The sequence below is a fragment of the Amia ocellicauda genome, chromosome 1 (genome assembly GCF_036373705.1).
Source record: "Amia ocellicauda isolate fAmiCal2 chromosome 1, fAmiCal2.hap1, whole genome shotgun sequence".
NCBI classification, from domain to species: Eukaryota; Metazoa; Chordata; class Actinopteri; order Amiiformes; family Amiidae; genus Amia; species Amia ocellicauda.
The window spans coordinates 38,727,332-38,742,179 of NC_089850.1; the positions used below are offsets into that span (position 1 = coordinate 38,727,332).

Consider the following 14,848-nt stretch of genomic DNA (forward strand, 5'->3'; position numbering starts at 1 on the left):
CTCCCCCCACTAAGGTGTTACACAGTCTTTTAGTGACCACTGCATTAATTACTCTCTGAAGGTGATGTGTTGATGCAGGATTGTATTTTGAACAGTACATTTAATATGGAAATTATTAGTTGTTACAAAGGAAATCAAACATTGGTTTTATGAAAGGAATAAAGAAGGTGTTTACTTTCCAGTCCTATTCCCTGCTGGTATTAGCCTAGTTTCTGTTGAGTCATAAGATAGCCATCTGCTGTAGCATGGTAATAGCACACCTGGGAGAAAGGGCTCTGCTAACTGGATTAGATGGACTAGCTTCCAAAAAATGTTTACCAGCCACGAAAATGAGTTTTGTGCAATGCGATGAATGCTGAATTATATGCACCTTATTGCGAGACTTTTTAATTTTTAATATTTCCTACCCAAGAGATCAATGTTTTGTTTAGATTTTTACGTGTGGAAGAAGCATCCATAAACCTTCCCTCGTCACTCGGGAGAGTATTCCACTATCCAGCCCTTAGGGATCATCACTTTAGAAAGCTCTTACACTGTCTCTCGTTTAGACGAGATAGGCTACAGCTTTCAAGTCGTTCATTTTCTCTGTGTAATAGTGCAGCCACAGCAAGGAGCTTCTTATATCACATTTAATTTCCCCATTTTCCTGATTCTTGCTTTTATACTTTCCTTGTTACTTTTTTGCTTTTTGACACGATTGTTGTAGTTTTTGCATATTTTCCAAACTATTACAAATGTGTATTGCAAATTAATATTCCTATTGTAAACCTATAGTTGAATAAATTTCACCAGATATGTGATGATATCAAGAAATATAAACACTTTATATAGCTAATGCTTCTGCATAAGGATTAAAGAGGCAGATATGTAATTTTACACATTCTTTTGTGGCCACAAATGTGTGATATAAATTGACTTACAGCAAAATCACGTTTAATCAAACTTGAATCCAGTCCTCTAAAGACAAATGACCAGACTCTGTGGCAGCTAACCTTGACTTTTTGGTTTTATGCATGTAATTGTATATGTAATTGGGAGTAACATATGACAGAGCCTATTATGCATTAGCATGTCAATGAGCAGTAGATATCAATACAGTTACTGACAGTAGCCATTTAGTTCTACCTCAGTATCGTTTTAAAGTGGTGATATAATGCCATATGAGATTGTAATGGAAGACGTGTTATTTCTGTTTTTTTAGCGTCTTTTTTGTATTGTTTGTTTTTTTCTGAAATACTTTATACAGGGTTGTCAATTATAGGCAACAAAGAACATTCCAATTCAGTCACTAGTCAGGTGGTATGATACATATACAGTGGCTATAGGAAGTATTCACCCCCTGGACTTTTCCACATTTTGTTGCTTTTTTTTTTTTTTTTTTTTTTTAATTATGTATTTTAAAGGAATAAATCAAAAGGCTGTGTAAATCAAATGTTCAGGTTGTAACACAACAAAATGTGTAAAAGTCCAAGGAGGGTGAATACATCCTATAGCCAACGTATAATGATCATCCTGAATGACAAAATTGTAATTTGCAATGTCAGTTTTTCTATACAATTAAACTTTGTCATTTGACTGTCTAGGTGCCAGTAACTTCAGTAGTTACAAACTAGGACCATTTTGAACTAAAGTGTTTACAAGACTGAGTGAAGAAAGCTTTCATACATGGTTTGGGAAATGTATTATTTCCAACACAATTACATTTCTGATAATAAATAAATAAAAGCAGTGCAATGGGAATTATATAGTTTTGAATGGTTTTCACAGCAGGACAATGGGAATTTTATTTTAGCACAAGCAATTTTTTAAGCTTTATTCATTCCTACAACTGCTTCTTTAAAAGCATATGCAATGTCCTGGATAAGGGTGTCTGCCAATAAATAATAATACATAATAATGTCCATTAAAAACACAATTAAGTTTCTACATCAATACTGTAGATACTTCAAGGTGTGCGCTTTTCCTTCCATCTTCTCATCAATATTTACAGACTTAATTGATGGCACCAGCAGATTAGATTTAATTAGTCAAATGTTCATTATCTGGATCCATGACAATATCTGAGTCATGCAAGTTGACCGTGGGCTATTTTTAAGTGCCATTGATCTGTAACAAGTTAATAATTGGAGCCAAATAGATTTTAATTTAAGGTAAGTAAAAGAGATTAAAATGATGTCAAACATCATCTAAAGAGGCAGTGTATTAATTGATGTTCACTGTAATTAAAGCCTTGTTTTTGTTTTGTGTCTTTCCTTCAAACTAGGTTTCTGGCCTGTCTCCAGGTGAAAACCAGTCACAGGGACAAATACTCGCCCCCACGGTCAGATGGGGGCAAACTCCTATTAACCAGTCAACACCCTGGGAGACGGATGAGCCACCAGCTAAACAGATGAGGGAGAACGATGGCACAGGTACTTAATGTTCCTCCAGTTTAGTGACTAGAAACCCCCCTCTCCAACACCACAATAATTCATTGTTGTGGTCTGTGTTCCCAAAAGTAGTGTTTAACAGCTTATGTTGCCAGTGTCAAAAAACTGACTGAAGCTATAAAAGCTTAGTAGGGACACTTTTATACATGCCCTTGACAAAATATTAATTTGACAAGATTGCCCTTGAATTTATTTTTGCATTGTTCAGTTGATTACTTCTGTGAGTATCTGTAATTATCAGAGTGAAGCAAAATGTTAATTCCACAGTTCATTTCACTGTCTGTGATGGATTGATGCATATGTAAAAATAAAAACACAACCAGCTCAAATTCAGGATTTATTTACATTCGAAACTAAATAAATATTCGAAAAAAAAATTTCTTCATACAGTAATCAAAATCCATCAATTCAAAAAAATAACTGTTCAGTCCCAGACATAAGTTAGTAGTAACATGGCATCAATTGGTAATGAGTCCTGCTCATTAAAGTTGCATCTAGGCTCACTATAGTGCACTTGATACAGAAACAGCTGTAAGTGAAGGTTTATTAAGAAGAAATTAGTGAAGTGGGCATAAGGCCTTTGAGATATATATATATATATATATATATATATATATATATATATATATATATATTGCTAAACCCTAGTATTCTGATGTATTATTTGATGACTCCAGTGCTGCGGATATATGTTTTTCGGGGTATTTTTCTCACACATGGTAGTGGTTTCTTTTCAGCTTCCCTCTTTCCATTCCCATGGGCTCAGTATGCAGGCTTCCCTGCTGTGCTGGTTTTGTTGCGGTTGAATGTGCTATACAGTGGGACATCATTAGTATTGTGTTATTCAGGGTAAAGCTCCTCCTGCAACTTCCAACTCATGCTAGTCGGACCAGACAGTGAGAGCACACTGTTGTAGGTGAAACTTGAATTCCTGCATAATATTACATACTAATGATCTTAGTCTGGGGTGATGCATTCAGCTTTTAACAGTTTTGGTTTCATACTGTTTAAAGAAACAGGCACTGTTGCTGTTTTTAAACTAAATGTGAGCTGCTGATCAAAGAAATGAGTTGTCAGCACAGAACAAAGACCACATACAATTATTTTAAGATCCATGGATACAAAGGAGCCACAGAAATGGTCAGTGCTATCAGCATAATGAAAATTTAAACATTTACAAAAATATGTATCAAAACCTTAAAGAAATATATATTTAAGGCTTCTGCCATTTTTCACATGCTTTTATACATAAAATAAATTATCCTGAAAAAAAATATGGTAGGACCTGACTGGAAACTGTGTGTGAGGCTGGATGCTTCTGAATTCAAACCCAGGCCTGGACCTGTTTCCAGTCAAGTCCTACCTTGATCTGTGGCTGGGAGCCTCTATGGTACACAGTTACAGTAGTGGGTGGGGTCAAGTCAGTTGAGGGATTTGTGCACCCAGACAATGACCCTTTAAACTGGGCTACTGGCCACACCCAAAGCTGAAAGGGACTGAGTGTGTTGCCTTTGTGTCTTTCAGACTGGTGGGTGGAATGGCAGTTGGCATTTTGCACTAGGACGTTAGAGAAGGGGGTAGTTCCTGATTATTTGATTTAAAGGTTACCTCTCTAAATAAACCTGTGTCTTTGAATGAGAATGTGAAATTTCCTTCCATTTTGCCTCTGTTTTGCACAATTTGTTTGTTCTTTATGCTTAACTTTACTTTATCCCAGTCTGTGCATGGATTAAGGGTGTTTGGACTAAAATACATACCCCACCCAAAGATTAGAGGATTATTGTTATTTTTTTGTTTTTTAAATAAAGGGTTGTTGTTCATCATGAATAAAAGGACGTATTTGAAGTTGAGGTACACCTTTTGTTGGTGAATTTGAAAAGCTTACCTCTGTGGAGCATATTTCTTAGTTTCATTATCAGATGTTACTGGGAACAGGACTTGCATTGATTTAAAATAAGCAAAAAACGTATTTAATCGCTGGTAAGCCAAGGAGATCAAAAAGAAAGTAATCTGTCATGATTCTACTAAAGTACATTCTTTATGAACCATAGTAAATAACAAAAACAAGAAACATACTGCAGTAAAACACATTAAAGAGATGTTTGTATGAGTGCAATAAAACATAAACATTGTATTACCGTTTATTTTATATAAATAAATAAAAGGCTATTTTTCACCTGCTAAGCAAAATCAACACAATAATTTTATAAAGAGCATAAATATTAATTGAGATTTTTACGTGTTGTTGACAATACAATGACTTCATTGTGAATATATATATAAAAATAAAAACTAGACTTTTACTTTGGAGCCACAATATGGATGGCATGCTGCAGAGACCTCATCCAAGTGATTAATTGCTAACTTCTGTTTCCACTGTATTTTATATTTATAGTTAACTTTTGTCCTGTTTATAGTGGCTCCACTAATTGGTAGTGCCTTTGTTCAAATATCTGTTGGAATCACAATATATAGTCTCATTAATAAGCTACACTGAATATAGTGATCATGCATTTTTTATGTAAACTGATATTTACAGTTATATTTGGCATAAAACAAATTGCAGATTTTCTTGCAGACAGATCTTCCTGTATGTGTTTTCTCCTCATTTGTGTGCCACGATTTTGTTGTTCATTTCCTTAAATTAAGTTGCATTTGTTTTTCCCCTTATTTATATATTTTCTAAATCTTAGTTTTTGGGTACAATTTGTTAACATTTCTCTACAGCTGAAATTGTGTTAATTTTGTATTCATTGTAAGTGATGTCATGATTGTAAAGCACACTGTTTCTTCTGTTGATAGGTCCTTCAGCATGGGTCCCTCCAGTGGCCGCCGTCAGCCAGGCCAGTCTATTGGCGCACACGTACGGAATGGCCCAGCCAGTCTATAGTCAAGGCGTGAATGTTCAGGCACCTGTAATCGGAGTTACGCCAACCATGCAAACTCCAGTCCCCCCACATCACCCACTAATGACAGCACACTTCCAGCTCCCACAGCAGCCTTCACAGCCTCTCACTAACATGGTCATGAACATGCAGAGTCAGCCCCTTTACACGAACAGCCAGCCACCCATCACCATGTCCCCTATGACTGGGGTCTGTCAGGTGACGCACCCTGTGCACACTGTGGTAGGGAACGGTCACATGCCCCACCCTATGATGCAGCCTCCTGCTTTGCCTTCCGCGGCCCTGCCCAGTAACACTCCGCTAACCAATGGGCAGCCTGCTCCCCAGCCGCCACCCATCCCTCCGTCCAATCAGGAGAATCCAAATGGGCTACAGATGTTGCGAACCGTCGGCATGGGAAAGTACGAGTTTACAGATCCCTGGCATCCAAAAGGTAAGTGAGTTAAGGAGTGAAACTTACCCTGACGTTGGTGTATAGCCTCACTGGAGGATAGGGAAGCTAGCAAGGTTTTTCATACAGCATCTTTTTAAGTCCTATCATGTCTGCCTTATTGTAACGATAAGGCAATCAAATCTTGAATGTTTTTTTGTGCCTTTACCAAATGCTGCTGGATATAGAAGATAATCTTCCTTGGACAGCAGCATATTAGGCTTAAAACAGATGTATTCTCTTTTCAGCCTTCACATTTAATAAAACATGGCATCCATCTTTTTATGTCATAAATATAACTTCTTATAACTTATTTTTATTGGAATAAAGATAATATGGATAACTTTCGGCAGTTTGAATCTAATTTTCCAAATACAAGAATTTTACAAAAGCAAATGTATTATCCATTATTTCTACTTTGATGCTACTGCACTCTAGACTGAAGTCTAAACTTTTTATCTACCAACCTGAGGTATCAAGTAAGGTAATGTATTTGTATGTATATGTGTATATGTGTATATGTGTGTGTGTGTGTGTGGATGAATGTATATGTATATGTTGGATGTTAATTTGTTATTAATAAAAAAATAAAAAGATCTAAAAGTACATTAAAGAGACAGCAGTTTTATTTTTGGAAAGTGGAAAATCAAATATTTAGCTGGTGTTTTAAGTTGCAATGCTAGCAGTTTTCCAGTAACAAGAGTAGGAGCAGCTACTTTAATGTAGATAGATTGTGCTACATCCATATCAGAGTCTATATATAACCAGCATTTTTTATAACCAGACTTAGCCTTTTTTATTTGTATTTGTATTTGTATTTTACTTATAATGTGACAAGTTGTTAAAATAAATATGTAACTCTATTAAGTTTTTCATTATGGTGCTGTAAGAATAGAAGAACACACGTTGATTACCAGATGTAATTTTGTGGTGGCATTGGGATTTAAGGTAATATACACCTTAAAACTCTTGCTTTTCGTTATCAACTATGGTCCCTGAATGAGTACAATCCATTCCTTTGGACTATATTAACAGTAACGCTAACAACTGAACACCTACAAAACTATCCAGCAAGTGAAACACTCAATAAGAATGAAGTCAAAAGTAATGTATGACAAGATTTACATATTTCAAAATATCTTTCCAGAGGTCACTCGTTTTTCAAACCTGAATAATACAAGCATGTGCATAAATCATCTTTTCTGATTGACTGTTAAGACCTTGTATGCCTTGTTCTAATTTATATGTACTCACAGCTACCTCTCTTTACTGTCCTTATCATAATAAACACTCTGCCTGACATAATTTCCATTAGCTGTCAAGAAATCAGAACTCAGCATTGCTATAAACTGGGCACTGCACTACAGTAACTAAATGTACAAACAATTGATTGTTTTTAAATATTGTTTATTAGATTTTCCCCAAAGGTTTGAAAGATGCAGTACCTTTGGAATTGTATATTTTGAATGTACTCATTGTGTTTATTTATTTATTTATAAACAGTTCCATGTGTTTCATGTGATAAGGATTCACCCTCTTACATCTCAAACTCCTAACAAAGCAGTTCTGCCATTACATACCTTGGTTTATATACTGTAGGTTTCTCAATGTTTTCTTTATTTAACTTTTTTTAAGAAGAAAATTATTTTTTTATTATTATTATTATTATTATTATTATTATTATTATTATTATTGCAGCTTCACAGCTTCATGTATGTATGTTTTTTAGTCACTACTGAGGTGGTTTCTGGATTGTACTGTGTAGTTTCTGGAGGTGACTTTTCCCCGTCTGTTTTTAAAGGTGAGTTTTCAATCTCTGCAGTAAGGGTGACTTTCTCACCAGGGTAAACGTAAGCGGTTTTCCTAATGGTCCTTTTTTGTGTCTTCTGACACATTAAGCATCACCACTGTGTTCTGCTTGGTCTTCAGATCACCTTATGTGTCAGTGCACTAACAGTAAAGCACTAACTCTTAAAGCAGTGCTGGAAGGAGCACAGATACCAGGCAGATGTCTCTCTTCAAACTGTGTTTTGAGTTCTGAAGTATCACTGATTAAGGGAGGAGGAAAATGAAGTTGAAATGTAATGTTTCAAGTAGCCTTTCTGTTTTTTAAGGAGAACTCTTTACAGGCACAATTTTCACTGCAAACATTTGTTATTAAAGTATTTATTTTAATTGAGGCAGAAAGGTGACAGGTATGAACATGTTTCTGATATGAATCTGTATACTGTGATATCAAAGACTGATTGAATACATGACATTCTGATTTGCTTGACTCTCAGCAGATACTTTATGGAAAGCTATAGTTGAAGTCCCTGTTTAAGATACTATGCACTGTGCCTAAGTGTATCCAATAGTAAGCAGACAGCAGTATATCAGTTGTACAGATTAAATTGCCCTCACATTTTGACAGTTTTACAGCCCTGTATTTCCATATGTTTTCTACTGAAGGTTTTTATGAATGTTTGCTTGAACAGAAGTTAAGTATTAAGGGATACATACATACAAATGAAATGGCCCTTGCTTTAAAAGGAGCTATTCATTATAGGTTTTATCAATAAGTATTATCTGCCATGATACTTTCACATAGGAATCATAATTGCAGAAGTGCTAATGCAACAACTAATGAAATCATTTCCTAATGGAATTCAATCTTCACACCTCAGGGACGTCGGTAACCTTGCTCCCATCTTCAGTGCACACAAAGATAATTTAGCAATTCCATATCATGTAAACAGACATCGTACTCCACCTGTACCTCTTTGACAGGCTGACGGACGAATAAAAGATGAAATATTTGCTAGAGATAACTCCACTGAAGTCCTAAAGGCACAAAGTAGCACAATGCCAACTGCTTGCAATGAACCACGCAAGACCACTGTCAAAATATTTCAGTTCAGAAACTGAGTTTCATTGCCCTTTACCACAAACCAAACCGGTTATAAGACAGGGAAAGGTAAAAAGCATAAACATGTATTTCCTTTCATTCTTTCAGTGACTGGTCTTTTACTTCCACACACACTTAGAAATGCATTATTTAGGAAGGACAGTAGTGCTATATATATACATATAGCGAGAGAGGGAGAGAGAGAGAAGGTCAAAACAGGAAGTACGATTAATCTATGTTTAAATATTTAATCGGCAAAACATTTACTTGTACATTGCAAAACTGCAGTAATTGACACCCCCAATATAGAAATGATATGCCAAAAGGTTCTCTATCTCAAAGACTGAATAAGGAATAACTAAGTCTGGTGTTTTTATCTTCTAACTGTTGTACTTCAGATATATATATATATATATATGGAAATGATTAACATAACATGTTAGTATGTAAAACTGAGAGCCATCAATAATTGTTTGGCTACAGCTTTGTTTCCTTGCAAATGGATTGCCACTACATATCCCATCTGTTTGTTACATGTAAACACACATTTCCACTTGTGTTAGTAATGTATATACAGCAGCATACAGGACATTTATATTCTTTCTTTCTAGACTTCAATTTAAAATAGCTATTAAAAAGAAAACTTTTAATGTCAGTATGTGAATTGTTTTTAAGAAAACAAAAATGTGTTTTCATTTATTTCTTATACCACAGCAAAAGTAGACTTACATATAGTTTGGGCATTTAGACAGTGACAGTGACCTCTATCAGCTTGCAATATAGTACATGTACTATAAAACACGACTCATTAACTGAACAGAACTTGTGTTCTGTGCACTTGAAGATTCTACTGTTCAAGACTCTTCAGGCTGCTGTATTTGCGCCATTGCCTTATCAGACTTTTCAATGTGCCTCTGAAAATACGCTCACTTTTTTGTTCCTTTGTAAAATCCTCACAAGCACTGCCATGGCAGGGTCATCTGCTGCTTTTATTGCCATCTTGCATAAATTCTTTGCTGAGTTTTTTTTATATAAAAAAAATAATCTTGTGCAGGTGCCAAAAAGCTTATTTGAAACAAAGTTTCATTTAACTTTGTGTTTGTGTCTGTGGAACATACAATTCCAAAATGACAACGCAGTTCTGCCTACTAAACAGCAATTACATTACAATTACATGTATTATTACATGAAAATGTGTAACAGGAAACTGTAAATTCTTTGAATTATAACGGATTAACAATTCCAGTACAGCTATTGGAAAACATAAATGCACGCAGACTAGTGACAAACACACAGACAGTGACAGAACACAGAACACGGACCAGTGGTGCAATGGAACCATATAGGCAAGTTTACTATATGTTTGTTTTTGTTTTTGGACCAAAAATGAGGTTGCAACATTAAAGTGTAGTGTAAGTGCTCTGGACGGATATGGCATCTCCTTGGGGCCGGAGAGTAGACACCGGGAGTGTACTAACTTACAAACTGTCATGTATACCTTCTATAGATACCTTATCTCATACTACAGCTACTATGCTACATTTACACACTTTTACTGATGGATACTACACATAACCTAAATTCTGATCACTGATATTAACCTGCATACTACCATACAAATAATTCACATGCAAAGGTACTAGTTATAATTATGTTCATCATCATTATCATTATTATTAATGAGTTTTATCATTTTACAATTCATAAAACCAGAATATAATGTTACAGGCTAGTTCTGAAATAGTAAACACAATTCTGTGGAAAGAATGGTAAGCTTTAACTTCACCAGTGTTTGAAAACCAAATCAAGGAAAATACATTTTAAAATTGAGATTTTTTTTCCTCGTTTCATTTTAAATCTTTCAAAAACACTGTCAAGCTAGAGGCACAAAAAATGTTCAATTACTTTTTTTTGCTCTCCTCCTCCTCTAAATTGCATGTTATGTCACATCACCCAAAATACTAATCTCCCCGAGGGAAGAAACTTGAAGACTGCAGAACCAGCATTACCTTCAGTTTCCCACAGAGACCTTGTAATTGAGATCAGTAGAGAGAAATCTTTAAAGTAGCCTTAACCTACTTTTTCCCCCTACCAAGTTGCATAGCTGTCTGTCTGCATCACCCATTGCCAAGAGATTAAAGGTAATCTCTAGGAATTAAGAGACTCACAGACATTAAAATTTGGAAGAGGTTATATTTCCAGATAATGATTAAATCACATTAATCCAATGAAATAGGAACAAGCTAACAACGACACTTTAATCTTGTGTTAATGGGTAATTTTTATTAAAAAATAAATAAATAAAATTAACCTTTATTTCTATTAATGATCCTATTGCTCAGTTTATCTTTTTCATAGACTTGGGATGAGTTACTAATGCCCATGAAGCAGGGTTGATAGTTATTAACCAGCTTTTGTAGAAGAGTCTCCTACCTCAATCCTATTACATTTAAGGTTAGCTGATTGGGTATTAGCAGTCTTTCTGTTTAATATATTCCCTGCCCTTACAAATGTTGTGGATGTATGTTGATAATACTAGAGATGTATTATATATCAAAGTTTGATTTTCTTTCCTTTTTATATATTTTTCTGCTTCATTAGACCTCAAAAGGCTACCAGCACAACACGATCTGTGAAAATTTAGAAGAATGCAATAATTTGCAACAAATTACATCCATCTTATTTGCATTTTTTCAATAAAACAAATTAAAACAAACAAAAAACTATACAGTATATTCTTTGTCCCGTTACAATGCACTAAGAATAAACTCAACAAATTCTATCACTTGATTATAAATCTGCATCATAATTGCTGAGTGCTGATCAGTATGGGTCCGTGTGCGCTACCTCATTATGTAATTGCCTAGTATGGCTAAAAATACCAAAATAACTTAAAGGGAAAGTAAGGGGTGGATCAATCTTTGCAAATATGAATACCTACCACTTTTGTGTGTTTGTGTTTGGGTGTAAATGTGCTTGACTGCCAGCAGGGTATCAGACACAGTGTGCATTCTAAAGAACAGCTTTTTGGTTTATGGGCGGCAATTTCTTTGAAGTATTTGCAAACAAAGCAGTAAACTTCTGTTGGATATCTAAAGAATATAACTTTTAACTATGTCTTGTGGTCAGGAGTTGGCTCTGACCATTCTTTCTGTACCTCCCATGCTTTATAGTTGTTTCCACTCTTGTTTTTCTCTCAGTTACATCTACCTATTTTTTGTTATTGCCACATAATTCCTGCTGTGCATAGTTTTAATGGTGCATTACATGACAAATTGGGCCTAATTGTTGGGCTTTGTTATGGGGTTAGTTTCATTTTATTTGATTTTACTTGCATATTAATCACAGCTCCCAGGTTACATCCATTCAAAGAATTTTTTTTAAGAGAGTTGAGTGCAAATTCTCTTCTGCCTATGCTGCAGTGCAGTATCAAAGTTCAGCATAAAGATTCAGAAAATGATTTTACTTTTAGGCTAATGAATTGCCGTATCTGCTTTCATTGAAGATTAAGATCGAAAAGAAGTATTTCATGATTAAACAAATGGAAAATATGACATTTTCAAATCTAACCAATTAGGGATACAGATTAGATTTAGGTTGTTTGCAAAGCATAACTTTGAGTAATTAGTAAAATGTTGCATTAAAATGAATGGTTTCATTTTGGTACGGGTTAGGGTTAGGGTTAGATTCCCCAGTGACCTTAGACTTTTGTTAATGTTAGGGTTGCATTTCTACTGACTTACCTGCATTGCATGTAGGTTTGTGTGGGTCTAGCTTGACATTTGGGTGTTGGCTAGAGTTGTGGCTTGAACTTTAAATGTGATTGGCAAGCTGCTGATGTAATAGAATGATATATAGTGAAAACTCTCTCTTTCTACTATACAGTGCAGCATAATGATTCTGAATATGAATTAGGTGTTAGACTGATTTATTGACATACCTGCAGTTACTGAAAATGTGGATTATTTCAAGTACTTCAACTAATCTCTAATCCCTTAGTCTCCTTCTCTCTCGCTCTCTCACACATGTATTATTTTATTTGGAATCCGTTGTATTTTGTGACAATACGAAAAGACAATTAGCCGAGTTGGTTCCCGATTCAAGTGTTCAGCACGGCTTTTTAATTTTCCAGCGGTCACACTGCAAGGTCAGACCATTTTGGGGTTGGAGATGAGGTCAGACTGTAGCATTTGTACTGCATGGAGTCATATTCCTGCAGAAAACACATGCATGCAAGGGTTGATCTGGAAAAAACTAAAAGGAAATAAAATAAATAATATATATATATATATATAAGATTACAAAGCATGTCTGGTAGATAATACGTCATATTTTGTATTAATTTGTAATATTTAGCTTCAGTTAGTTCTGTAGAGCAATACAGTATAAGCCTATAAATGTGTACTGTACCTATGATATCAGTGGATAAGGATGTTAATCAATTAAACCTCTTGGCTGAAACAACTGAAGGTCAACCAGACATGAAAACAATGCAGTAAAAATTTTAAAAAAATAAATAACTTTCATTAATAATACATCATACAGTGCACCAGTGTAATGTGAATACCTTTATTAAAGAAAATATTCTGCAGCAGAGAATGAGGTTTTCAGGCCTGTGATGCCAGCTTGATCAACATCTGTGAAATGGGCACTGGGAAGATATGAGCAAATTAATTAAAAAATGCTTTGGAGTTGTGTGGGAGATTACCATTGGAACTCTAAATCAGGATTAACCTTGGGTTTTTAATAATAAAGGCTTATTTGTCAGCTTTTTTATCACAAGAATAGCCAATCTATATGTAATTAATCATCCAAGGTTGTAGTTACAAGGGTAGATTAATTTTAATGTAGCAGAAAAAAAGGTACAGTGGGGGGAGGGGAGATGGGGGGCAGGGGCAGTGCTTATCTTTTCATTTATTCGTTTATTTACATCAATGGGAACATATTTATGATTTTTTTTTGCAAGCCTTTTCAATTCTTAGACCTCACTGAACCCAGATTGAATAAGTGATTTACTTTCTCCGTTCTATAGTGAACTATTGGTGTTCGCCTCTCCTTGGTGTTTCACATGAGTTTAAATGCAAGCCACATTAGCAACAGATTACATTCTTACTCGTTACATTTACACTTTGTGCAAGAGACTTTTGGGAGAAAAAAAAAATCGAAACAGTCGTGAAATGTATTTACTTTGACATAAGAAGTTTCCGTTGAGAGTGTTCCTGACAGCACCATATTAGGAGCCACTTTGAGGAATACCTGCAGTAAGAGTCAGGGAGCACACGAGTGCCACAAATGTCACACACAACCAATGACTGATTCACTTGTTAGCATATATTAAAACTCTTATCTGCTTATACATTTTACTCTGGTTATTATGAAGAAGCCTGATACCTCATTAAGATTGATCATTCATTCTCCGCCTCCACCATGCAAAAACACTGCTGCTTTCATTAATCATTTCCCCTTCGAGATAACAGAAAGAAGCCTGCTAGAGAAGTTTATTTCTTGACAGCCTTATCCTGAATTAGATTATCATACGGGAGCTGTGCAGAATAGCATTATTAGCTGTTGGCTCAAGTGTCCAAGACTCTATGAATTTTTTAAAACTGCAGATGTCGTAAATCATACTGTTAATGGCTTGTTTTTTCCTGTTAACGTGATGATTAGGAGAGTGGCGAAGGAGCTTTGTGGGGAAAAAAGCAGATTATCGGCTAAAACCACTAAACTCTAGGCTGCTCATTTCTTCTTAACTGCTGTACCAGTGGTTAAAATGCTGATTCGGTGTGGACTGATCAATACAATGTTTTTTTTTGTATTTGTGCATAAAAGCACTATCATTTTTTGGATGTAAATGGCTATTAATGTCATGAAGGCAAGAGGTTTCCTTTAACAGACTACATATCCCTAAATCTAGATCTCTTTAATTACTATTTTACACCATTTGTGTCGTCTATGCCAGATGTCTGAATTGCAGGTCATTAAAATTAATTTTGTAAAACCAAAGCACAGAAAGTTTAACCAGATGGAGCAGTTGTTGTTGTTGGTTTGTTTTTAATCACTTTGCCTCTAGAGAACATTAAACACATTCGGCAATCGAGTACCTAGAATGTAAGGCATTAGCTTCAGAAATGTGTTAGATATACATCTGTGTAAATATATATCATGCTTCAATCAAAGCTTTAGTTTGTAGGCAGAA

The 14,848-nt window shown here is 35.2% G+C and overlaps 1 protein-coding gene across 1 annotated transcript in view; it reads left to right on the forward strand.

The window, feature by feature from the left end:
* klhl29 (kelch like family member 29) overlaps positions 1–14,848 on the forward strand; it is a 202,132-nt gene that overhangs the window by 117,296 nt on the left and 69,988 nt on the right. The window contains exons 4-5 of the mRNA XM_066704121.1: positions 2,264–2,411; positions 5,232–5,768. Of these exons, the coding sequence (XP_066560218.1) occupies positions 2,264–2,411; positions 5,232–5,768 (685 nt within the window). The remainder of the gene's footprint in view (positions 1–2,263; positions 2,412–5,231; positions 5,769–14,848) is intronic.